This window comes from Podarcis melisellensis, assembly GCF_964234715.1.
Source record: "Podarcis melisellensis genome assembly, chromosome: 11".
Lineage (NCBI taxonomy): Eukaryota > Metazoa > Chordata > Lepidosauria > Squamata > Lacertidae > Podarcis > Podarcis melisellensis.
The window spans coordinates 46,499,396-46,526,922 of NC_138543.1; the positions used below are offsets into that span (position 1 = coordinate 46,499,396).

The 27,527-nt window shown below is 40.5% G+C and overlaps 1 protein-coding gene across 3 annotated transcripts; it reads left to right on the forward strand.

Moving 5' to 3' along the window:
- The first annotated feature begins 3,027 nt into the window (after positions 1–3,027).
- NADK2 (NAD kinase 2, mitochondrial) lies at positions 3,028–27,410 on the forward strand. Of its 3 annotated transcripts, none has more exons than XM_081930892.1 (12): positions 3,028–3,592; positions 11,893–11,981; positions 14,240–14,328; positions 14,770–14,851; positions 15,836–15,919; positions 18,541–18,677; positions 19,032–19,110; positions 20,766–20,909; positions 21,840–21,895; positions 21,992–22,045; positions 22,408–22,531; positions 23,716–27,410. In XM_081930892.1, the coding sequence occupies exons 1-12, from the start codon at positions 3,155–3,157 to the stop codon at positions 23,852–23,854; spliced, it is 1,515 nt and encodes a 504-aa protein (XP_081787018.1). In that variant the 5' UTR covers positions 3,028–3,154; the 3' UTR covers positions 23,855–27,410. The 3 variants fall into 3 exon arrangements, with proteins under 3 accessions (XP_081787018.1, XP_081787019.1, XP_081787020.1); XM_081930893.1 differs by having other exon boundaries at positions 20,814–20,909; XM_081930894.1 differs by lacking the exons at positions 3,028–3,592; positions 11,893–11,981 and having other exon boundaries at positions 14,240–14,338.
- Positions 27,411–27,527: the final 117 nt, after the last annotated feature.

Sequence of the window (27,527 nt, forward strand, 5' to 3'; positions counted from 1 at the left end):
CATATACAAGAAGTTAGGAAAGTATTCCATATGCTGTGTTTTGGATATTATTATATAATAAACAGAACAATAAAAAATAACAGTGGCAAAATTAAGCCTTGGCTTTTATTTTCAATAAAGTATAGCATGTCTATCTTCTGCAATACATCATTTTAAACATTGTATGTGGTTCCTCCTGAACTTCCTAAATTGTCAAAGTGACTCGTGAGGGTGCTTACTCTCTCACCACCTCAGGCTGAGAAGGTTCCCAACCCTAGTGTAGATAATACTGAACTAGGTGGACAAAAGGTCCGAGTCACTATTTTAGTCACTATTCCTAAAAAACCTCCTTCCCCAATGTTGTTGTTGTTTAGTCGTGTCCGACTCTTCGTGACCCCATGGACCAGAGCACGCCAGGCACTCCTGTCTTCCACTGCCTCCCGCAGTTTGATCAAACTCATGCTGGTAGCTTCAAGAACACCATCCAACCATCTCATCCTCTGTCATCCCCTTCTCCTCGTGCCCTCCATCTTTCCCAACATCAGGGTCTTTTCCAGGGAGTCTTCTCTTCTCATGAGGTGGCCAAAGTATTGGAGTCTTAGCTTCAGGATCTGTCCTTCCAGTGAGCACTCAGGGCTGATTTCCTTCAGAATGGATACGTTTGATATTCTTGCAGTCCATGGGACTCTCAAGAGTCTCCTCCAGCACCACAGACCCTCATTAGTGAGGTTCACCTATCTCTACTGCTGTATTAACTTTCAGCCATCAGTTGGGGGCTGAAGAATACTTTTCCTGGCAACCACAAGATCATTGGATGGAATAAAGTTTTCATCTGTAACTACTTTTAGATGTCTTTAATTGTAATTGGTTTTTTCAAAGAGTGCTTTAACTGTTTTAGAATGTTTTTGTTTTTAAATTGCGTATCTGTTTGCTGCCCTGGGCTCCTTGCAGAAGATGGGACATAAACCCAATGTCTAACAATACAGTAGTACCTCTGGTTAAGTACTTAATTCGTTCTGGAGGTCCATTCTTAACCTGAAACTGTTCTTAACCTGAAGCACCACTTTAGCTAATGGGGCCTCCTGCTGCCACCGTGCCGCTGGAGCATGATTTCTGTTCTCATCATGAAGCAAAGTTCTTAACCCGAGGTAATATTTCTGGGTTAGTGGAGTCTGTAACCTGAAGCGTATGTAACCCGAGGTACCACTGTACAAGACAGCTTCTTATGTTCCTTTGATGCACCACTAATATGCTTCTGCTTGGGTTCCAAACTCTGGCAGAGTATGGCTGTACTGGAGGCCTCCAGTAGTATAAAACCTGTCACCTGTGCGGCTACTGAGTGGCACTTGTCCCATATCCACCAGCTCATCAGCTGGCTCAAAGAATGCTCTTGGTAATTTTTTAAAAAAGCAACATATTGCTTATGCATTCCAAATGCTTAAAACTTTCTTTCCCTCCTTGCTGTAATCCCATTTCCTTCCTCTTTCAGTTTTAATAGTATGTGAAAGTGTTCCTTTTTAAAAAAAAACAAAACACCCATTAAGATAGATGATCGCAGGGATACAGAAAATGAAGGTTAATTGCGCAATCTTCTCCCCTTGGTTTTAAGCCAACGGATCACTTTTTTGAGCTCCACCTTTGCTTGGTTGCTATTTGTTTAACTTCGGTAGGCAGTTTTAAAAAGACTTATGAGCAAATGACCTATGGCATACATTTCTCTTCGCTCCAGAATGTTGGCAGACTTTCTTTTTATCACTGTAACTATGGCAAGTTACAGCTTCAATTTGTTCTGGCCTTTTAGATTGTGAAGTGGCATTTTTCACCCAGCTCAGATTTAGTCACCTTTTAAATCACCAGCAGGGTTGTTGAATGTGTGCTTTGTTTATAGCATGAAAGATATAATTAAACTGAACACATTTTCTGGATTGTAGCCACAATTTTTTTTTTATCTTTAAAATCAAAGCAGATCTCTAAGGTGCTACTGGAAGGAATTTTTATCTTGTAAAAATAGCTCTTAGGTAGGAAATGTACAGTGCTAATAAACTGAGTGCTTGGCTGTTGCTTATGATAAATGTATACTTTTATTATGTCTGGAAATATATGTCCAGGGGATTTTAAAAAATAATATCAAAACGAGTTTTGTACACTGTTCCTGCAAGTAACTCATGGTTCCACACACCCTTGCGCACCAGCAACCAATTTGTGGGATAGCACTGCTGGCTCCTAGATTTTGCATAGCCTCCAAACAGCCCACCCACCCTAGGCTTGGTGTATTTCAGTGATCCTTTATGTCGGTCCTGGCTTTCAGGGCTGGAAGGGATTTGCTCCAATCACAATTGGCTCTGGGTTGTGAGCGTCTCCCTCCTTCTTTCAGTGAACAACCTCCCTTCTCCGTGTGTGAAGCCCTGCAGAGCTGCTGCCAGTCCGTGCTTGCAATACTCTACTGAGTTAGATGATAGACCAAGGGAGATCAATAGTTTGTATAAAGGCGGCAGCTTCCTGCAGGAAGGTGGAACCGGGCAGCTCACGGCGCCCACCGGCCGCCTTCCCCTTCCCCAATCTTCCCCGCTTTATCCCTTTCCTAACTGCCGGCGCGCTCTGGGCAAGAGCATTTCCTATTGGTCAAGCGCGGCAGGAGGCCCTCGAGCCCGTTTGGTGCCTCGCGCGGCTAAAACGTCGCACAGAGGAGCTAGCAACCAATGGGCGTTTTCTGGATTGGGCGACGGCTGCGCAGGCGCAGAAAGCGAGTCGACGTCGAAGGCCCGTAATTGGACCGACCGGGCTTTAGAACGTGGGGGAGCGCGATGTTTTACTTCTGTGGTAAAAAAGGGGAGGGGAGAGAGAGCGGGATTGCGGCGCCTGCGCAAAGTGTCCCTTCCCTCCCGCTCACCAACCCCTCCTCCCCTTTACGCCTGGAGGGTCGGAGCGCTCACGTTGGACGCGTCCGTGCGTCAGGCGCCGCGCGCTGAGCAGAAAGGGGCGGGGTTGTGCGTGCGTGCTTGTGTGTTGCTTTTCCTCACCCCGCCCCTGCCACTCTTCCGAGCGCGCGCCGCGCTGTTGTGGCGCAAAAACCTGAGGCGAGGGAAGGTCGCCGCTCTGTCCCTTCGCCTGCCTCGCGGCTGTGGTGGTTGTGGCGGCCGCGGCGGCTCCAGCAGCAACCCCGCGAGCCCGGGCTATGACCTGCCTCCCGAGCTACCTGAGCGGCGGCAGTCCCTCCGCCGCCCTCCGCGCCTTGCTCAAGCCTTCCCGGAGGCACCAGCCGCCTGCCCCGCCGCCGCCTCACAGCCACCTCGCCTTAGCGCCCAGCGCAGCCCGCCTGGCCGCGTCGGTGGCTTCAGCCGCCGCCGCCGCCTTCGCCGCGTCCGGGCTCCCCTCTCAGCCGTTAGCGCTGGCGGGGCGAGGGTCTTCGCCGCCGCCGCCTCCGTCCCCTCCGTCCGCCTCGCAGCGCTGCCTCAGCTCGGATGCTTCCTCCTCGGAGCTCCCTTCGCGGTCGGGAGGCGGCGTCGGGTTCCGCCCGGCCCGGGTGGTGGTGGTAGCCAAGACGACCCGCTACGAGTTCGAGCAGCAGCGGTACCGGTACGCGGGGCTCTCCGAGGAGGACCTCAAGCAGCTGGTGAGTGGAGGTGCTCGGGGATCGCGTGTTGAAATCTCCCCTTTCGGCCTGCAAATGGGCCGAGATCATAGAATGGCAGAGTTGGAAGGGAACCCCAAGGGTCATCTAGTCCAACCCCCTGCAATGCAGGGATTGTGCAGTTGTCCCTTAAGGGGATCGAACCGGCAACTACACACGCACCAACTGAGCTATTCAGGCTTGATGGGAGACCACCTGACATAGCTTTCAACTTTTCCCTTTTCTTGCAAGGAATCCTACTCAGAATAAGGGACGTTCCCTTAAAAAAGGGAAACGTTGACAGCTATGTCACCTGGAAACCGTTATGGCCTTGACTTCCACGGGTGGGAGAAATGCAGGCTATGTATGTGCTGAATATTCCCCTTAAAGCGAAAAAGTTGGGAAGAGGTTGTGCCCATACAAGAAAAAGAGGCCATAGATACAAACAGATGTAGCATGTGCTTTCATTGAGCAAGCCCAATTAACTGCATCTGCTTGAATATGGGTTTAGTGCACAAAAGTTTATACCACAGTAAGTCTTGGTGTTTGCAGTCCAGTAGGCAGCCTCATCTTTGTGCATGTATAAGCCAGACCTTGACATGAACACAAGCTCTTTCTCTGATAACAAGGTAAGTTAGCACAGGGAGGTGACTGTTGGCGGCAGATACTTAACACCCCAAACAACACCCAATCAACAACTGTTTTATGGTTTGTAGTAGTGGCAATTTGTCAAGCTGGTGTGTGGCTGGGGAGGAACAGTATTTGGTGATTGCCTGTTTATTCTACCTACTAACTCAGTATGAAAGAAGCATAAATGTAGCGGGGACCACCCAAACTGACTCCCTCCTTATTATAGTGACTGTGTAGTATCAACAGGTATAATTTGAATGAAGCCATCTTCTACTACATCAAGAATGGGAAAGCTGTGGCCCTCCAAATTTGTTGAATTCCAGCTCCATCTGCCCCAACCAGTATGGTCAGATTGTAGTTCAGCAACATCTGAAAGGACACAAGTTCCAGAGCCATGATCTATATGCTTACCATAAATCAGTTTAACTTGAGAAACAAATAAAAATGTGTCTGCCCATTAAGTGTACAAGAAATTGGCAGAGAACACTTTTGGGATGAGTGGTTCAGAGTTCAAATCCCTAACTACCAAAACAATTTGGAGTACCACCCTTGCACCTTTTCCAAGAAGGGGAGGGCCAAACTTATACAGTCATACCTCGGGTTGAAGTTGCTTCAGGTTGAGCGCTTTCGGGTTGTGCTCTGCGGCGACCCGGAAGTAATGGAATGCGTTACTTCTGGGTTTCACCGCTCGCACATGTGCAGACTGTCAAAATGACGTCACACGCATGTGCGGAAGCGGCAAATCGTGGCACATGCAGTCGCAGGTTGCGTTCACTTCAGGATGCGAACGGGGCTCCAGAATAGATCCCGTTCGCATCCTGAGGTACCACTGCATTTGGATATGGTTGCCCATCTTTCCCCCCCTTACAACTTTTTTGGAGGGCATGTGTACAACTGGGGCAGAAAATGAGTTAATACAGAAAAGACCTCATCCTTTTGTTCCTGGTTTTATCTACTCAAGGCTGCATCTGAGGGTTAATAAAACAAAAGAACAAAAAATGACCACAGAATATTAACACTTGTGCAGTTTGGCCTTATGCTGCCATCTATTATTTGGTTAATTGCATACAGATTTATTTATTCCAAGGATATTGTCAACTGTCAGTATTCACAACATTATGATAGTACCATCAGCTATTTGCTCTTTGATGCATCTAATAACTTTTACTACTAAGAAAATAGGTGTTTTATCTGGCCAGCGCTTGGGCTTCGAAAGATCAAGACTTTAATACAGAATCACTTGATTAAGGAAGTGACAGTTATACATGTTTCCACACCCACAGGTTCACATGGCAGTGACTGCTAACACAGATTCATCATGATTATTTACTCTTCAGGAAAGTACCATCTATTTTGGCAGCACTCAGCCCCAGTCCAACTACCTAACTTGCAGCCATGTGAGGCTAAAATTATTGGCTCTGAAGGGAAGGCAAGTTAAATGAACTGTTGCATACTCCTGATGTGTGTATAGTGCTGTCTTTCACCCTTCTGCCTTAAATATATACTTTTAGGCTATAAAAGAGATAATTGACCACATAAGTATAGTATATGTAATACATTTACTACCTCATGCCATCTCAGCACACCTCCTCTATAGCAGTCATAGACTACTGTATGCTGCTGACAAAGATTCATTCCACCCACGCAAAATTATATCACAGGCCAGATTCACTATGTTGTTAGCCAGTAATCTGATAATTCCAGCTATATTATCTATAAAGACACAGCTGTTCATCCTGCTTTTTTCCTGATTGACCCATTTTCTGTCTTGTTTCCCTTTTTCATCTAATGTATTATGTCCTTTCTTTTGTACAGTGAGTCTGTGAGCAGGGCACGAATTATTTTAACAATTTTAGGCACTTTAACAATGATCAGATTGCTAGGGGGAAGGTGGGGTTTACATGTTAGGGAAAAAAATTGAGAGCAGCTTGGTTCATGTCAGTATACAGAATGAGCTATCAAACTGCTCTAGAGACTCTGTATTCATGAAACTTCCAGCAGTGTCAGCGAGGCTTCCTGGTTCATTCTTTATGAAATATATATTGTTAGGACCATTAGGTTTTCTAAATAATATCTTCTGATCAGAATGGATAAAAATGAAGGCTTTAAAATAATAGCTTAAAACAAAAAAAATTCCTTCCAGTAGCACCTTAAAGACCCACTAAGTTAGTTCTTGGTATGAGCTTTCGTGTGCATGCACACTTCTTCAGATACCAATCTGTAAATAATATTATCTGTAAATAATAGCTTGTTAGAATTAAATCATAATATGCTAAACTATTATAATATCTCAACACTGAATCAGTGGCCCTCTATTAGGGTTAAAGTGTGCTTTTCTAAGTATCTGAAGAAGCATGGTCAAGCATGATAAATGTCACATAACTAGTCATATGCTTTAGCAATGGTTCTCAGGCTCCCCTCCCCCCCATGGACCATTTGGAAATTGCTGAGAGTCTTTGCAGACCACTTAATGATTTCCACCTTCCCTGTCTGTTGTAGCAATTGTAATGCACTATGCTAGATGCTGGATGATTTTAATTGTACTTTTACAGACATACTGCTTCGCTGTTTGGGAACTCTTGTACTACACTGTGGACTTGATACTGGGAGCACTAGGATCCAGCCCTTTATTCCCAGGAAACGGCATCCTGTATAATAGGCTAATGCACACTGTTTAAAAATAAGTGTGTAAATGTATACACATTTATCTGTCTTTAATAGGCCTAACTTATTTTTTCCTCCTCCCTCCTAATGCTTTCCCCTTTGTGTCTTGTGCTTTACATTCTAAGCCTGGGAACACAGACTGTCTTATCCGTGTGATACTTTTTAAATGAACAGCAAAATCAAAATGTTTAACAAACATGCATAGGATTGCGGAGGTTCATACACAGTGCCCACCTCGGTGAACAGGCATTTTGTCTCATAAAACTGTTCTGCCACGTCATTTGCTAGCAGCTTCTACTGCTTTGAAATTGGAAATTTTAGGTTTTCCAGTTGCTTGACTACTGCTTGTCTGTGAGCTCCAAAACAGTTTGTTTCTACAAAATAAGTGGCTTGCTATAGAGCAGTACTCTCACACAGTCATCAGTTACTGGCTGCTATGGAGCCAAGGACTGGCTTCTTTGTAGGAAATATGGTGCCGTTAAGCTCGCTCTTGTCATTCTAGTCTTGCTCTGCTTTTGAGATGGCAGCAGAGGGGATTGTGGTAGCAGCCCTTTAAAGTAGTATAACTCCTCAAATTCTATTCTCTTCAGAGGCTGCATTGGCTTTGGAAACAGTAGTTCTTAATCAGTGATATTCATTCTGCTCTGATTCTGCCAGTTGGCAAAACCTCTTAGGCTTTCTTTTCCCACAGCCTTAGAAATTCTCTTACTGATGTGAAACACTTTTGTATATTCAGTTCCCGGCAAAGTAGATACAAAAGTAACTTCTTTGAACACTGTTGTAGTCTTCTTTGCATTATCTTATGAAATGTTTGCCGTATTCATTGTTCTCAGTGGTTTTCTCTTTACATATTTTCCTTATCTTGCATCATACTAACAGAGAAGCAGAGAGTTTTTCTTCCTACCTTGCATGTTCCTCATACAATTTCTTAGCCAATTTCGTAGGGGTGTATTTGTTATTTTGTGATGTACTTCTCTGAATGCTTAGCCTCTCAACTGGTTATTGTCAAACATTTCAGTTTTTCTTATTCTAATCATCCCCATCCATCAATGGACTGTTCTGCTTTGAGGGGTTGCAAGTACCTGGCTTTGTGGCTGTTCAAAAACTTGTTTGAAGCATTTTTAATTTTTTTGTAAAGCACTCTCCCAGCCCTTCTAAATAAGCTTTTAGGTGGGAAGGGCTTGTGGTTTTTTTGCTTGATATATTGGCCAGCCAATCAGTATTGTAAATTGGACTGCAAATCCCATCCTGGTAAGAAGTTCATATATGTAGTGCAAACATAATGAGTGTGCTTCCATAGCATATTCACCACTGATATTTTTGGTATTTTGATGTATCCCAGAATATCACAGGCTTTTTGCTCTTAAGTTACCTTAGTTCAGTTCTTTGCACATATTGTGATTGGTTTTTTACATTGTGCCCTTTTATCTTGTTAACTTTGCTCAAATAATGTTGCAGACGCAGACCTAATAAGCAAAGAAAAAAGGTGATTTTAAAAAATACGTCTGGAGTCTACACTATGCAAAAGAACAGAGGCTCCATATTTTATTTTATTTGTCTTGGCATGTAGCATAGTTGTAAACTAATATTTTAAAATCTTTGCTAACCTTGCTGATTTGGTTTCTTGCAAATTTTCCACTTGTGTCCCTACTTGAGCATCTTAAAAGCAGAACATGATAGGATAGATTACAGAAAGATTGGAACTCTCTTATAGATCTTTCCTTTCTGGAGTTTGTTTCTGCCAGGACATTCTTAACACTGTGAGTTTACTTTGGTTTGGACATACGCAGTTCATGAAAAAGATTGTGATAATGAGTGTTTACATTGTCTTCTGACAGGACAATCCAACGTTCAGGCTCTTTGAAGACATCATTTTCAAGTGAAGCAATATTTTCACTGAACAAAATTCATTTCATTGTGTGGTTTGTTTGAGAAACTGACCTCTGAAATGACAATCTTTGGAATCTTTGACGTACATGAATTGACTTGATCTTTAAACTATTGTCATGGCAACTCTCTTTAAACAAAGGTGCTGGACACAAGGTTGTGGAATGTCCTGCCATGTGATGCCCAAAATCTTCCTGACACAGTGCATTTGGAAGGCACTGAGGCATCGCTCCTGGCGGGTGTAAGTTGTCCACAGCAGCTGGCTCAGCATGCAAGCCTGGTAGACCATCTTGGTATTGGTCATTAGCATCACATTACCACACACCCTTTTTTGTTCAGAATTTTTATGGTCACTAAAATTCTTTTTTAAAACAATTGAGAATGTTGTTGTTTTTTATAACATTTTAGTAATTTGCCTAAAATAAAAACAACAACAGTACAAAAACAAAACAAATTGACTTGCCTCTAGTCCCTTCCTTGGTTCTGTTATTTATCAACATAGTTTCATTGTCAATTTTGCCATTTCAGCATATTCCTTTAATTTAACTTGCCAATCTTCTTTAGTTGGGCCGAAAACAATTGAGAATGTAATGTAGTATGTGTGTTACTTCTGTTGGGGTATTCCTGTGGAAGGATTAATTTAGAGATTGGTTCATTTACCGTATTTTTTGCTCTATAAGACTCACTTTTTCCCTCCTAAAAAGTAAGGGGAAATGTATGTGCGTCTTATGGAGTGAATGCAGGCTGCGCATCTATCCCAGAAGCCAGAACAGCAAGAGGAATCACTGCTTTCTCTGCGCAGCGATCCCTCTTGCTGTTCTGGCTTCTGGGATTCAGAATATTTTTTTTCTTGTTTTCCTCCTCCAAAAACTAGGTGCGTCTTGTGGTCTAGTGCGTCTTATAGAGCGAAAAATACAGTAGTTACATGGTTCCATTTCATTCTCGCCTTGTTTATACAACTCGCTGCTATGTGGCTTTTTGCTCAGCTCCCCACTGAGTATAGTGTGATACATTTGCTGGATTTTTAGAGAACATAGATGTGCCATGAAGGAAACAGGTGGTTCTGTTCCTGTCTTTTCAGTTTAGTTCCTGCCCTGGTGTTCATTGTACTCTGTTGCATGTTGTACTCTAATGAACACTTACAGAGCTAAGACAAAATTAAGTGGCAGCTTTTCATCCACCTTCCCACAGACCTATGTGCTGTCACTATATGTTTGTAACATGTACAGCTTGTATGTTAAGAATATAACTTACTTTAAACATGCAGTATTGAGAGAATTCGGACAAAATTCTCAGTTTATTCAAGCAAGTATTTGTAAGCAGATTGAAACCTGCTGAGAATTGCAATCAAGTAAACAGGCTGGCAGGCCAAAATTCTGAAGGCTAAGGAGAATTACAATGAAGTGTGCTCACAAAAGATGGTGACATTCGTAAAAACGAATTTAGGCATATTTTGTTTCCCTCTTCTGTAAGCTCAGTGACTTACTTGATTTTATTTTATATTTTGTTTTGGGTGACACTCAGTGGCACATGAACAGACTTCCTCTTTCCTCCATATATGCTCCTCCAAAATCTGCTCCAGAAGGATGGTGGCTTTTCTGGAGCTGATTTTTCAGGTGCTCAGAATGCTGCAGCGGAGGAGAAAAAGAAGTCATGTTGTGCAAACAGAAATCATTTGTGCAATCTTGCAGGCATCACTGGATGTTTCTCTTTTTTTATTCTTCGATGCATGTGAAACTCCTAACTTTCTACAAGTTTTCTCCCTACTCTCTACAAGTTTTCTTAAGCATTTAGTGGTTTAATTGCTGATGTTTTCCTTATTTTCGATCATTTTGTCACCTTGGGCACTTTTCTAAGAGTTATACTGGGATAAAAATTTACTTAAATATTTTTTGTGTATATTCAGTGGTCCCCAGAAAGGCTTGCCAGTGGTGGTCAGAAATTTAATTTTCTTACTAGAGGACAAAGACCTCGAAATACACAACCACAGGAGTAAGAACTTTTTAAAAGTTGGCAATAGTATAGGTACACAGAGTGCCTCTTTCAGTGTGGTGTCATCGTGCTTTTCGTGCAGTATCCTCTTGCCAGGTAGTAGATAGAGAAGTAACAAAGCCAAGCTTCTTTAGTGACTAGAAACAGTTGCCAGGCCGATGCTATAATGCACCATGACAGGAGATACTGCTCCTAATTTGTTCTAAACTGCTGCTCTCATTTCATCCCAATTCAGAACTGGAGAGCCAGTGTGGTGTAGTGGTTAAGAGCGGTAGTCTCGTAATCTGGGGAACCGGGTTCGTGTCTCCGCTCCTCCACATGCAGCTGCTGGGTGACCTTGGGCTAGTCACACTTCTCTGAAGTCTCTCAGCCCCACTCATCTCACAGAGTGTTTGTTGTCGGGGAGGAAAGGAAAGCAGAATGTTAGCCGCTTTGAGACTCCTGAAGGGGAATGAAAGGCGGGATATCAAATCCAAACTCTTCTTCTCTTCTTCAGAACTCTTAGTAAAACTTATTTTAGGTTATATCTTATTATACAGTAGTTGATTGTAGCATTTGAAATTCACCAGGCGCATTTTGTACCTGGCTATTGACCACTTGTGACCAAATGATCTGGAGGTGCATGCCTCGGATCTTGGCTGTTTTCACACACTAACAACACATCCTATATAATACTATTTGTTATATTTTATCTGCACAATCAGAATGAATTTCAGGAACCAAAAAGTCATATTGAAAATGTCCCCAAATGGCAACTAGGCATTCCGTTTTGGCAACTATAACCCTGGTTTAAGGAGCCATTTTGCACCTAGCTCATATATTTGAGTTTCTAACACTGGTTGAATGGTATGTCAGAATGCATATGGCTGGTAGAATAGAATTGTATGCTGGAACTTTTCATTAAAATGGTAGTGTTCCACATGCTTATATGCAGATTCTAAATTTTGAGCAACATTTAAATACTTTCTCGCTTGCTTGGTTTTAGAGAATAAACCATTTTCATGTTTCTGACAGTTCCAATTTTCCATAAATAAATTTAGCTTTTTCAAGCTTAGCTGTTTACATACTGTTTTCACATGCTTAGAAAATTACTGCCAACTTCATTAGATTTTGATTTTTGTCTTTCACAGCTTGCATTAAAAGGCTCTAATTACAGTGGACTACTGGAGCGACATCGGATTCATACAAAAAATGTGGAGCATGTAGTAGATAGTTTAAGGTAAGGGTATGTATCAATAATAATGATTATAATAAAAATAAATAATATAATAAATAATTTCAGAGAGCAGAGGTTCTAGGAGTTTGGCACATAATTCTAATGCCCAGTATATGAAATTATAATTACTCTGATCCAGTAAACCATGTTTATACATATTTGGGCTGGGCGATATCTGGTTTTCAACATCATGATATATCACCAGCTAAACTTCACAATATACCGATATATCACAATGTCTGAAAAAAAGGATGGAGCTGTGTGGAGGCATTGGCAGGCTCTATGGTTTTTCCTGCATCATGGTTTTTGCTGGTGCCTGCTCTTTTGATTTGCTGCACCCTGCAGGAGGCAGGGGAGAGCTGTGCTGGCAGAGTTAACGGGCTGCAGGAGTTGAGAGAAGCATTGGCTGGCTTCACAGTTTTTCCCACATTGTGATTTTTGCATAGCACACATAAACACACACATCATGATTCACAATATATTCCCAGGCAATATATTCCCAGGTCAAAAAGTATGAAATTGATATCAAAATATGGACGGTTTGAGGTGATTTATCATCCAGCCCTAATACATATGAAGGGGACTGTATATATAAAAAAGAAAGGGAAAACTGACTCTTTGCTTCTTTTTCTGTTAGCAGCCCTCCACATTCAGTTTCAGATGTTTCTCGTAGTTCAGACATGATAGTTGGGGCATTTTAGTTTAGAGAAAGGCGTGTAGGAGGGGACATGATAATGGTGTATAAATGTATGATAATGGTGTATAAAATTACACTTGGTGTGGATAAAATGGAGAGAGCAAAATTATTCTTTCCCCATAATACTAGAACTCAGGGACATACAGTGAAGCTGAATATTGGAAGATCCAGGATCAAAAAAAGAAAATACTTCACATAGCACATAGTTAAATCATGGAATTTGCTCCCACAATAGGTTGTGGTTGCCACCAACTTGAATAGCTTTATTTCTATTAATTTATCTAATCCTTTTTAAAAAGCCACCAGTGGATATATTCTACCCCTACTGTATTGCTTTGAATGCCAGTTTCTGGGAATCGCAGGAGGGGAGAGCGCTGTTGCACTGAGGTTCTGCTTGTGGTCTTCCCATGGCCATCTGTTTGGCTACTGTGAGAACAGAGTCCTGGACCAGAATAGCATTAGGCTTAATCCCACAGGGCTCTTATTTTCTCTGTTGAAAAAGATGTGCAAAGGTTATCTGTATACAGTTCTCTGCATACACAAGTGTCAGTGTGCATTCAAAGCTATTGTTGCATCATTTAACCAAACTGGACAACAGTAGGATAATGTTGAGTTTTTGACTGACCTTGTAATCAGTAGAACATAACCGGCAGTCTCACTTTTGAGTTAGTTTTCAATTGAACAACATAGTAACAACCACAAACTATTTTTGTTTGTTTTTTTCTTTCAACAACAACAACAACAACAACACACACACACACACACACACACACACATTGATTGTCATAAAACCTCCAAGTGGTTTACACAAAAACCCCTACAATTACTAAAAGATGGTTAGAAGCAGGTGTTTAAAAAGCATTCAAAAGATAACTACAATTTTAACTACAGTTTACACTACAGGTTTTGATATGCACAGGTCTTGCTGACACTAGGTTGAGCTCTTCCTGAATAACAGCCCCAAAACTTTTGATACATAATCCTGTGTTAGTACATCAGATTTAGCAGTGGAAGGTGATGAAATGGAAGCATTATAGCAAAACCCCTTCTATGTAAATCAAGAGTAGTTAGCCTGTTGGCCTTGAAGTTGTTGGTCTCCAACTCCCTTCAGCCACAGCAAGCATGGCTGATGACAGGGAAGGTGGGATGTAGTCTATCAATATCTGGAGTGACACAAGCCAGCTGTTCCTGGTGTAAAATAATTAGAAGTTTTCAGGGAACTGGTAAGTAGAGTTTGATGCAAGTGATAGTTATCTTCCATGGGACTAATAATAATAATTTTTTTTTTATACCCTGTCCATCTGGCTGGGTTGCCCTGGCCACTCTGGGCGGCTTCCAACACATATTAAAAAATCATAATAAAACATTAAACATTAATAGTAACAATCAGATCCTATATAAAAAGTCACAATAACCCAATATTCATACTTGAGGTGTGTTTTGCTTCCCTTTCCTGAGGTCATTATCAAAGTTATATAAACTAGCTTTTTAACTTGACAGTTTGCATTCCTTTTAAGCCCTTCAAACCTGACTAATAATCACTTGCATTTCCATAAATCTTCAGGAATGAGAAGATTGAGGTCCGACTTGTGAAGCGCAGAGAATATGATGAAGAGACAGTTCGGTGGGCAGATGCTGTTGTAGCAGCAGGAGGTATTAACTTGTGAGTGGGGATGGGTATTTTGAATTACAACAAACTTGCGGGAATAATTGTTTAGCAATATGAAGAATTGATCAGTTGGCTTATCAATAAATAAGTCTTAACCCGAACTACCAGAATAAAGTTGATTTAGTGTCAACACACGCAGGGGTCTGGAATGTAACCCTTGAACAAAACACTCATTGCCTGTGTACAAATTATGAAACATTCTGTAGAGGTTGTTACCTAGGCTTTGTGCACCTGTTTTTCTTTTTCTTCAAAGGTATAATTTCCTTATGGCAAATTGAGTTCCGCATCAGAATCTATTTTCACCCTTAATTTTATACAATAAAGGTTTAAAAGTTTGAGCACAAAATTTTCTGTACTTGATGCTTCCATTGGAATATTTAAATCTTATGTAAAAGTAATCTGATCTCAAACTATTTTTCATCTAGGTGATGGCACAATGCTTTTGGCAGCCAGTAAGGTGTTGGACCGGTTAAAACCAGTTATTGGAATAAACACAGACCCAGATAGGTGAGCCTAAGACTTACAGACTTACAGATATCTTGTCATATTGTAAACCGCATCATTAAAAGTCTAGTGGCCTGTGAGTGCCATGTGGGGCATTTTCTGTCATTGATATCCATACAGTGACTTCCTTTGCCAGTTTATTATGTACATTATTCACAGTTTTTCCTTATTTCTCACAAAATTGATTGCATATTTGTGACTTCTGCATGGGTATAAATGGTCAAAGTTAGGTAAGAGTAGCATGGACAGAAATTGAATTTTAACTATACTGTCCTGCTAATTTAGGATATATTTTAACTGGGCTATTGTGTAATATGCTAACTATGACTGTAGATCAGGGATTGCCAGACTGGCGCCCACAGGTACCATGGTGCCTGCAAAGGTCTCTATTGTTGTCCCCAGGCAGGGCCCTAGCTTTCATTTTAAAGCATAGCAAGACTTTAAACCTCCTACAAAGAAAGTTATAAAGCAAAATGTGCAGGTACACTTCTAAGTGATTTCTGTAAAATGAGCAAGCCTGGCTGCTTCTGCCTGTCAGTGCTTTTAGCCAATGAGTGATGTCAGAGCAGTGATTGATAAATGAGTTGTTTAGAAAGCCCACAATATGAATCCTTGGGACCCTATTTTCTAGGCAGAATTTCAACAGGTTAATCCTTTTCTCGTGTGGAAACACAATTATGTGAAAGGCTTCACCATGATTGTACACTCTCTAATTTAGCGTTATGCCCCCATGGCAGCCATTTTGTTGTTTTTAGTCACTTCAATACATGAACAACAATTGTTGGAAAATAGAGTGCCTAGACACATCTTGCATAGAATGCTGTCTAAAAGTGAAAATTGCCCAGCTAGCTACAATAATGTAATCCAGTATTGTATTACTTATTCCCTTTTTTTAGAATGGGTGAGAGGGAACAGATCTTTGCCTGAAGGAGGTAACAGAATACTGTGATTTCATGCCTTATTCTCGCCTTGTTATGTTATATTCAGATCTGAAGGCCATTTGTGTTTACCTGTACGATATACACACTCATTTCCAGATGCCCTACAGAAACTCTATCGTGGTGAGTTCAGGTAGGTTAGAGCTTACGTTTCTCTAGACAATTGTTTTAAAGAAATGTAATGTTTTGTATTAATGCAGCTATAGTAGGGAACAGACCTGAAGACTATTTGTTCCAGCTCTGCATCAATGTGGGAACCAATGTGTCCAAAACAGTACTTAGTGTGATTTGTGAAACAGTCACACATTTCCGTTTTATACAGAATGGCTTGGAACTGGGAGCACAGATTAAAGCCGAAGGAGTTATGCGGATGCAGATTATTATTTTTTTAAATGTTCAGATTCAAGGGGCCACTACACATCCCTAGAATTTATTGAGTCTGCAGTACATATCAAAGTAGTGCAAAAACATTTATACTCAGCCAGGTCTTGGGCTGATTATTGTATTGTTTTTTATCATTTTGTATTTTTATGTTTTAAACCACTCTGTGATCTTTGAATGAAGGATGGTATATAAATTAAATTATAAATTAAAATGCATTTAAAACATAGAGTGTATACATTTATAGACCTTTCTGTACTAGTACTATAATACTGAATTTGGCCCAGTAGCAGATAAGCAGCCAGTGCAGATCTGACAGATAAGATATTTATATATGCTTGACCCTACAAGCAGCCTGGCCACAGTGTTATCAACAGCAGACCTTCCTTTCTTGAAGCCTGCCTTAAAGCAGGATATGATTCTTTTGTGCAAACTGTTAGGTACACATAATGGTAGATATACAGTAACTCCTGAAAGTGAACTCAGCTGGTAAGTGCCCAGCAGGATTATAGACAATGCAGGTCACTGACAAATAAGAGGGAGCTATCAACACACTTAAAGGAAGCCCGGAATTAGCTAAAATACAAAAGAATTGGTGTGTGTGTGTGTGTGGTTTAAAACAGCAAGAACAGAAACTCTAAAACAGCCTAAGGGGGACTAAGCATGCTCAGTGATCACAGAATTCCAAGAATCTGTAAAGGCATGCGGGAGTGGAATGGAGCGTGGTGGAGAAGGACATGACTGGAATGCTGAACTGGTCCCTCTTGTAAATAGCTTTAAATGATAGTGAGTTCTTCCTCCCCTTTTCCAGTATTACAGCTCAGTTTGTTCAGGAGGATGGGAAAAGAAAGTGATCCTTCACTTTGTGGTGAGCACCTTGCTAGGCTACCAAGATTTCCTGGTTCACATGCCTTCTGACAACCTGCATTGATGTTTGAGTGGTCTTGTTCATGTTGAGTTACATGGGAGGATATTCAATCCACTAGTGGAGGAAGAGGGGTGCAGGGGGAGCACACCGCCCTCGCCAGCGCAATCCCGGTGGGGTGCCATCATGGCTGCCCTCCCGCCTGTGAGCAGTGTGCCATGCCCCCCAGGACGCGCGCCAGCCATGCCCCCGCCTGCTCTCTGACCCCCAGTGCCGGAGCATGAAACTCTGCCACTGATTCATTCCAGTCTCTTAGAGACTCAGCATTTAGTTATGCTGCATGGACATATTTTAGGAGATCAGCTGAGTAAAACTATAGAGAGATATCTGACACTAATGATTTCATCATAGCTATTGCTGATTGGTGTGCAAGAATCAATACCCGGCAAGGCAAATTTTAGATGTTCATGTTTTGGAACATTTACTGTTGACAAACACAATAATAGGCATTTAATTCTGAAGCATAAGATACTGCAGATATCTTTATAGCCAAGGATGGGAAACCTATGGCCCTCCAAATGCTTCTGGACTCAAACTCCCTCAGCCCTAACCTACATGACCAGTAGCCAAGACTGATGGGAATTGTAGCCTAGCAACGTTTGGAGGGACACAGATTTCTCTTTAACTTTATACCAGTCATAATACCTTCATATAGAATGAATGGGATTGGGTTTTGTTTTTTATCAACTGGTTTAATATGTATAGCTTGAACACCACTACCATAAAACTGGTTAATTAAATAGGGTGACTTTCTGCAATGTGATCTTATAAATGAACTTGGGACTTGTTTTTGATTGATGTTACTAAGTTTTGTATGTAATGAAAATCAGTAAAGATAAATATTAAATTTAAAAATAACTTGATCAATAATGATAAATATTAAATTAAAAAAACACCTTTATTGTTGTGTGCAATAAACAGAGGTAGAGATAAGTGATAACCTTTAGGTGATATTATCGGGGACTACCCAGGTTCTCTTTATACCTTTATAGTCACCAAAAGAACTTCTCTGTTTCACCTAGGGGCAGAGGCAGAACTGAGTTACAACTAGTTGTTGATTTGAGAGATGGGGATCCCTCTATTTCAGGGTCAGGGAATTTCCAGCTTATGGGCCTAATTAGGCCTTATTTGGCCCACAAGTCTGTTTCCCTCAGACTTTGCCCACATCTGACAACATACAAACTCCTGATGGCTCTTTGAAGCAGGGCTTGCTGACAGCTAGCCTGGGATCTCCTGCACTAAAAAACCTAATCCCTGGAATGGTCTCCGTTGAATGTCTGATAACTTCCCCCACACTGTCTTGTAAGTTTTAGAGTTTAAAAGCTTACATTGTATTTTGTAACATTTTGGTTGGCCCAGTAAAGATTTTATTTTCTTGAAATTCATACAGAAAAATTGCCATACATTTCAGTTTGTTTGATTCTTGTGCTATTTTCTCCTTTTTAAAGATGGCAGTGGCGGCAACGAATCCGTTTATATCTTGAAGGGACTGGCATTAACCCTGTCCCTGTTGACTTGCATGAACAGCAGCTGAGTCAAGAACAGCACAGCAGGGCCCATGTTAATGGAAGATTTCAGGATCAAAGTGAGTATAGTTTCAATCCTAAAATATAATCCACTCACTGGTGTGCAATGATCTTTTGTTCAATCTTGAGATGTGATGTTAATGCTAATCTCAAATATGTAAGAGAAACATGTTCAGAATAGAAGGTAACTCGTCGATTAAGTGCAAGGCCCTCTTCAATAAATGAATAGCCAGACTTTTGTACAATGAGTTCTTTCACATCAAGTGTGTACATCAAGAACCTCTTTATTTTGCTCCTGGTAGTCTTCCATATCTGTGTCTATTCACACAAACCTCTATAATAACCTTACCGTTTTGGTTTCTGGTGATGCTTATCCTGTTAGCCTGTCAGCACTGATTTGCCTATATTTGCAGGGTCTCAGATATCTGAACCACACCTCTTGCCAGTGAGATCATTAAATGAAGTGTTTATTGGAGAATCTCTCTCATCCAGGTATGCTAGAATCATAAGCATTTTTGTTTGGGACTGCTTGTAAACTTCAATATCCTTCCCTCCCCTTCTGTTTGTAATAATGTATGCAAATATATTCAGACTTAATTACTGGATCCAAATTATACATTTCTGCAATTTCCCAAATCTGTGAGAAAGCAGCATAGTTCTACATATATATATTTTCCTATCATGTTTCAAGAGGACTTATTTGGACACACAAATTTGACTTTGGATTCTTTTCCTGCATGTAGTGTATCATCTTGCATATCAAGCATATGTTATTGAAGTTCTGATCTTCATTGTTTATCACTGACTCCAACCATTTTTTGTAACTGGCGCAAATTGTAAAACAACATGAAGGGTTATCTAATAGTACACTAACTATTTATCACCCCCCCCCATTTCCACAGTATATGACAAGACCTCTCTGCATGTTACTGTCTAAAACATGTAACACCTTGTATGTAATTAGTAAAAATTGGGAAATGATTTTTAATCATAGTGTTCAAAACTGTGACCTATTCTCTTAATTGCTGACACTTTTTCATCTTTCAGTTCTTCCTTGCTTCATGCTTCCTAACACAGTATGTTTTATGTAGGAAAGGAGAATTGAAGCTTGCTGCTTCCCCTCCCCCCAAAAAAATATTAAGCAGAAGGGCATGGAAGATTGTGGAGATCATTCCTTTTCCCTTGCTGGAAGGGATTAAGCATGGGAGCAATACTACCAGTTCCATCTAATAATGGGGATTATTGAAGAGTTTTGAATGAGCAGGCCCATAAGTGTTTTGTGAGTTGAGAATTTGAGGTGTGTGGAGATGACTGAATGATGATCATGGAATGGGATTGCTTGGTCAAGTGGTGGATGAAAAGGTGAATGTTAGGCATGGTAGACATTTTATATTTTATGGGGTGTAAATTTGGGAAGTGTGGTAGAAATATCTGTTTAGATGCCAAATTGAGTATTAGGTTGTTGGTAGCCAGTTTGATGCTCTTCAGATTCTGTTGGACTACAGCTCCCCTCATCTCTGACCATAAGCAACGCTTGCTGGGGCTGCTGGGAGTCATTGCCTAACAATATGTGGAAGGCATCATGTTGACTAGCCTTGGTTTAAGTAAAATGAATAGTTTGGAAAAGCAAAACTGGGGGTGGAGAACCCATGCTCCACCAGAAGTGTCTGGATTCTAGCTCCCATCCGCTCCAGCCACCATAGTTAGTGGAGAAAACTGATGGGAGCTGTAGCCCAGCAGTATTTCGAGGGCCAGAGGTATACAAGTTGCAGGCACAAATTCTATTACTTGCAGTTCAGTCTTAAAATTCCTTTTTGATTTTGATGGCACCTACATATGGGTAGAAATTACTAAAGCTGTGTGCACTAATGCTGCAGTGTGGGAAATACTTATACCCTGTCCTATTAACTACAGATGAACCCACATAATTAAGGTAGAAAATTCTAAAAGGCTTTCAAAATGGCTTGCTATCTTACTAACAATTTGCTGTATTTTTGAAAATTGATGAAAACTTACCAATCAAAAACCAACCTTCTTGCTTCATTAAAGAACTGTACTAAATTTAATGTGAAATTTTCAGCCATGTTTGAAATTGCCCTTTTAGATTGGTACGTGCCTGATGTGGGGCTGTGTTCTGTCTCATTCAGGGTGAACTATAAGTCCTGCAAACCCAGTTTTAAATTCTCCCTTCATAGGGCCTCTTACTATGAAATATCAGTTGATGGTGGTCCATGGGAGAAACAAAAGAGCTCAGGTCTCAACATATGCACTGGAACAGGATCAAAAGCCTGGTAAGTTTGGTGTAGCCTTAAAATGTTAGTTCTTTGGCTTTTCCAATAGGAGTAATGAGTAAACACATTTTCATAGAAAATGCTAATACATGGTACACCTCTGGGACTGTAGTTCTTCAAAATTAAGGTGAGGATGCTTGAATGCTCCCCATGCAACCTAGCAGTTCGAAAGCATGTCCAAGTGCAAGTAGATAAATAGGTACCACTCTGGCGGGAAGGTAAACGGCGTTTCTGTGCGCTGCTCAAATTCCTGTTGGGTCGATACTTTCCAGTGTTTAGGAGATTTCAAGTTTAGGGTTTGTTTGAAGTCAGAAGTTGTAGTAAGGAGTTGAAAGGAAATGTTAGTGTTGCTTCCAGTTGACATAAAATCTGTTCCATTGAGGTTATGCAAGTATTTTTTCTCTCCTGCTTTTCAGCTAGAAATTGGCTCCCAGTTTTTAAAATCCTCTACATTTAAGACAGTAGAGAATGCTAGAGAAAGGTTTGGGAAGTCTCCCAGCTGGAGCTAGTCCAGGTCCTTAAGAAGTACCTTCTTCCACATAAATACTTCCTGTATCTGAATATTCTATTCAGAAGCCCTGCTCCATGTGTCCCTGCCAAGTGAAAGGAAGCAGGTGGCAACTGGGGAGATCTTCTCCATGGTAGCATCCTAGCTACATTATAGCCTCCAAGAGGGGTCACCTGGCACTTCATCTGTGATCTTTTCAGTGTCAGATGAAGGGCTTTAAAAACAACTTTTAATCTGAGCTGCTAATGATTTTATTTATTTATTTTACTGGTGCAAAGCTTTTTGGACAGTAAAATTCAGTTTTTGTTGCATTTTAAATGTATCCTAATATTATTCAGTAAGCTACCCAAAGAACATTTGTTGGTGGGCAGCCATATAAAAATACTGTATAATAAAATCCTTGTTTTTATTTCTGTTTGTAGGTCTTTTAATATCAACAAGGTAGCAAATCAGGCTGTGGAAGAAATCCTTAAGATTGGTGAGTTACCAGCACCCTAACTATTGACCAGCAAATGCAAAAGATAATTGTATCTAATAGAAGAATTGTGTCTAATTCTTCCTTTTTTTTCAACAGCTAAAAGTTATGAGAGCTTAAGGCTTCCATTGAACAAGGAACTTGTACAGAAAGGTATATTTGACTTTATCATAGTTTCGGAGCCTATGGGCAATATGTTTCCTTTTAACTTTTGCACAGGACTTTGTTTTTCAGAATTGTAGAAATGGACATTATATTATGTATTTAGCTTTCACATCTAATGTTACTCAGTTCTTCGATAGGACAGGCTAACAGTTTTTTAAATCCTCATAGTTAGAGTGAAAATAGAATATGCAGGCAAATATATTTTCACAAATCTTTCAGAATAGGAGTGTAAGTCATTTGTTATTTAAAAAACAAAAGTCTAGCCATTAAAAGCTCAGCTGATTTGAGAACTTACTATTTATTGCTTCACACACGTGCGGAAGCTGATTATCTAATTTGTGTGCTTTCAGTAACAAATGGATATAATGAATCACTACTGTACAGTCCAGAGGAACCCAAGATGTTTTTTAGTATACGAGAACCTATTTCAAACCGCGTTTTTTCAAGTAGTCGACAACGGGGTTTTGCTTCAAAGTAAGTATTGACTGCAGGTGTTTGGTTTAAATTCAAGATTGTGACAAAATATGTAACTACAGTTTTTCAGAGAATAGGAATCCTACTTTCAATCCTGTGATTGAAATGGATTTTTTATTTCATTTTACCATATCATAATCATGGTTCCCAGTTTGACTGACGCTGCTATCCAGTAAGCATCAAGGTGACCCATTGCATCTTTGAAATCGTGAGGAATAAATACTGTTTTAAAAGTTAAATCTAGAGTTTCCTTAACTCATAGTATACTATTCCATGGATCTTTCCTTCCTAATGGTGTTGGCCAGATCTTGTCTTGCTGCATCTTTGGAGAAGGCCATTTTAGAGTGGGTAGCTCTGCCTAGCAAGTCTAAAGGCAGGGCTGTTAACATTAGCTTTATCCTATAATCTTGCCTCCCCCCCCCCCAAAAAAAAATTTGCCAGTATTATCTTTCCTTCATTTTAGCTTAGCTATAGAGAAGCAGAAAATACCTTCCTGGTGTTTCTGATGAATAGTTTTTACACCAGGGTTCCCTCCCCTCATCCAAAACACAGAATAGTAATTATATTATTAGATATTAATATGGTTTAATGTTTTAAAGCAGGGATGGGAAGCCTGTGGCCCTCCAGATGTTGTTAGTCTCCTATCAGTCCCAGCCAGCATGGCGTGATCTTACTTTGCATTAGTTCAGAGGGACTTTCAGTCTGCAGGTTTAATACTGTTGCTCATCCCAAATGCATGTAAATGTATGTGAACCAGTCATGAATCCCTCAACAGTTGGAAGCTTTATTTAATACTGCTTTCCTTTCTACACATCCTGAAGCATTAAGCTTTTCAACAGCTCCCCCCCCAAGTTTAAAGATAAGTTATTAGGAACAAATGCACATTTGTGGTATACGATTCTGACATAGTATCTGTATTTTGCTGTTGGTTAAATTGGGCAGCTGAGTAGGTGTCATTTGACAGATGAGATCTTAAAACTAGCATACCAGTAAATGGATTTTCATTTTTAATCGGTTAGGTAGGTATGACCTGATTTTACTTCCAATAGTGTAGAGATTAATAGTGACAAAATTACTCAAGCATGACTTTTGTAAAATAGTGTATTCCTTCTAGCTCCCATTGTAAATGAAACTGTTTGCTTGATTTGTATGTCTGTAGTAGTGTTCTTTAAATGTATTTTCAGAGTTTGCATTCGCTCTCGTTGCTGGGATGCCTGTATGGTTGTAGATGGAGGAACTTCATTTGAATTTAATGATGGAGCAATAGCGTCAATATTGATCAATACAGAAGATGCACTGCGTACTGTTTTGCTAGACGAATGAAGACAAAGTTTGAACTACTCACAATTCAAAGAAGGGATGCTGCCTCATTTCAGATGTGAAACTTGCTCTTTCATAGAGACAGACATTGGGAAGCAACAATTGAAACGGCTTTTCATTCCTTTTGGATGAGTAATTTTTGGAAAACCAGTGTTTGTGAAGCCAGCAAAATCGCGACTCTTCAAAATCTTAATGAATCTGGCAGGATACTTTAAAACCTAAGACAGGGCTTGGAACAAGTTGGTGTTAATAAACTGTACAGTTCTGTAGTAGCTATCTAGTACTGATTCTGCAAAATGCCTTGATTCCCCCCTCCCCCATATGTATTTCATTGGTTTCTAAAAGCAAATTATGTTAAAAGTAATTAAGCAAAAAGGTTAGGTCAGTTTTTGAATTTAGCTACCCAAAAGTAACCCTTTTGTGTACACCCAATAATTTTACTTTTCTGATTGGTCATGTTTGATTGTAATGGTTTTCATTGCTTTAGTTTTTCTACAGTTCAGTACCATAAACCCAGCATCTTGTGTCTAAGCTCCCCAAACTCACAAGTTTGATGTTGTGCCTACTTTCTATATGGGGAACCTATGGCTTTCCAGATGTTGCTGGACTGCAACTTCCATCAGCCCTGGCTGGGACCAGCAACATCTGGAGGGCCACAGGTTGTCCACCTGTTCAATAGCAAGAATAAAACTCACTTGATATTATCCCCACTACCTGTTGAAAATCTGGCTTGCCAACAGTTTTGAAAAATGTGTTATGGTAGATTTGTGATAAATTTCCCCACCAGAAAGCATATAGTAATGATTTTTGGCACTCAGTCTTGAACTTCCATTTATTTAATTTGGCACTGTCTGGGTTCCTGATTGGGCCTCTAAGTTATGACCCAGGAGTAGACCGGAAGGGAGAAGTTCCTGTGGTCCATGCTGAAGCCCCGTTTTTGCTGGGGGAAGAGCGTGAGCAATGTCATAGCCAAGTGACAAGGCAAATTACAAAGCCTCCCAGCCATGTCAGAAGGATGCTTTTCTGCCATCCCTTCCCGCACAAATATGTCCCCTGCTTACCAGGGCTAATTAGTGAAAATACATACCATTCCTTTTTAAAATGCAGTTTGTAAGCCACTGAATGCTTTATGAAATGGGTACAACGGGGGGGGGGGGCTCCACTTGTGCATTGAGGAAATACTTGGACATTTTGAAACGTACTCATTTTTCAATGCAGCCTGTATTCAGTGTTTTTTTAAAGGTACATGATTGTGACCAATTTGAGCAAATTTCACATTGCTGGAACTCATGTTCTTTTGCTATGTAGATAAGGCATTACAAACCGTAGAACTGTGACTTAGAGCTGACTACTCACCATTGTTTCTTTGAACTAGCCATATGATTATCTGCAAACACGGTATTCAGTAGTGTATTGTGTAGTTTATTGGTTGATGCTACTAAACCCATGCACAGTGCAGTTTTTTGAGAATACTGCCCAATGCATTCACTGTTTACATTTTAAATAGTGGTAATGAACCCTCGGCGTGAGTCAGGTAAGTGATGAGGCCTGTTTAAAGTACACAATAAGAAGTTCAAATAACCTTATGTCTTCAGAACATAACATCAAAAGTTAAAGTTCAGAAGCAGTTTTGAAAAGATGGTGTAAGTCTATTTTACAAGGCCACCTTTTAAGAAAAGAAAAAGTGAAGCCATTATACTAGCTCCTTAAACTGCACTGTGAAGAACTTAATGGAGTCTTGAAAGCTCCCACTTAAAATATGTATTGTACAAAATTTCCCATCAGTCGAAGTATCCAGAGATCTGGATTGGTACGGCTGGGGCTTTACAGGTTGTTTGGAAATGTAGTGGGTCCACTGAATTCAGTGGAACCTGCTTCCAAGTAAATCAATTTAAGATGAGGAATAGTAACCACAGAATGTGAAAAGGTGCTGTAATAATTTGAAATGGAGAAAGCTGTGAAATTCGTCCACCGAGATTGCAACTGTTTTAAGAACTTCTCGATCTAAATTTTTTAAATGACTAAACTTGGAGCATGATCAACCCACACCATGGGGCTAATGATAAGTCCCACCAGAGCCTTCCCCTACATATGCACATACCCCATGTTTCCTGTGTTCTGTCCCACTGCCAATACACATAAAGTGAAGGGATGGGGAAGCAGGGCTGTGTGGGGATTCTGTACCCATGAGGCAAATAGATCATGGCTCTCAAAATAAAATACTCTATTATCTTCTACTGTGCCAAAGTGATGAAGTCTTTAAAGTGTTTTATATAAAGACAAGTACTTAGGCAAGAAGCTTACAAAGTTGTAAGCAAGGGAAATTGCTTACTCAAACCTATTAGCCAAAAACAATAGTTTAAATGTAATGCAGACCTTTAAACGGAAAAAAGATCAAATGATAGCTGTGCTTCGGGGTGATCTGAAATGTGAATTTGCACAGATGACAAAATAAAATACTATACTATCATTGCACATTTGAAGTGTTCCTGGGTGCCCCCTACTGGTCTTGGTTTGTGACAGGCAAGCATTGTACTAGAGTTTTTTGAGTGTCTGTGTCAAACATTTATAAAATCATAAGGTGTGGGGTTTTTGTTTTGTTTTAGTGAGCTTATTGGGGGTTTACCCTGAACTTTATCAACCACTCCTCTTTCAGCCAACCCCCTCCCTAAGCCAAAAAAAATCATTATTATGGGGAGTGGGGATAGTAGCCATTGAAAAGGTACCTGTGGACTTGAGAATGTGGCGGCAGATTATGCTTAGAGCATTTCCTGCTACAAATCATGGGCACTTTCCTGTGTGCGTGGAGGTGCTTTTTGACCTCTTCTCTCCCCTCTAGTTTAAAAAAGAAATCTTTGGAAAGGAGTGCTGCATGGTATAAGAACAGAGGTAGGACATGAGCCACAATTTGTGTTGAGCCTTGCTTGAAAGAGACTGTACTTTGTGCTAGCGCCACCCTTCCAAATTGTTTGCTTGTGAAGTGGATCCACTTACTAGATGCAACAAATCTGGTTCCAAGAAATGGGGAAATACAGGTGACAGTACAGGCTCATCTGTTTCTTCCCCCACACCCCTTTTGCCCTGCAAAGTAGGATATAGCATGTGAAAGCGGTGTGGGCAGTTGTGGTGTTGGTCCCCTGTTGGACAGCTCTAATTATAACCACCATGGCTATATTTGGTGTGATTAAAAAATGCACACATACAAAAATCCAGATCAATCACAGGTCTCACAGCTTAACATGTACTTTGGCTCTAATGGGAACAGGGGGTGAAGAATGTTCATAAAAACAAGACAATCTTTAGAAAGACAATTCAAGCTATTTAAAGACGTATTTCTGTATAAATTGTTTGGTGTTAAGGGAGCTGATAAGGCAATTTTATATCCCCTCCTAAAATGGTCTAATTCTAGCATCCTGGACTAAAGTGTTCCTGTTAATATTTTAACCAGGATTCCGCATCTTACTAAAAATAAAGGCGTTGATATTTGGTGTTACTGAGAAATAATGTATGAGGTGGATAGCAATTAATGTAATAAAGGTGAGCTAGTGTTTTGGAAGTATTTTATGTGTCTCTGATGCTTGAATACCACTTCAGATGTAAATCTCCAATTTAGGAAACAGATAAACACATTCTGAGGAATTATAAAGCATATGAAGAGTGAACACAGCACTGCGGT

Bases quoted from the DNA above. Each gene is read 5' to 3' on its own strand.
- NADK2 (XM_081930892.1), top strand. From the start codon at position 3,155: ATGACCTGCCTCCCGAGCTACCTGAGCGGCGGCAGTCCCTCCGCCGCC. The intron at 3,593-11,892 runs GTGAGTGGAGGT...TGTCTTTCACAG, and splicing joins AGGAGGACCTCAAGCAGCTG to CTTGCATTAAAAGGCTCTAA. The intron at 11,982-14,239 runs GTAAGGGTATGT...ATAAATCTTCAG, and splicing joins CATGTAGTAGATAGTTTAAG to GAATGAGAAGATTGAGGTCC.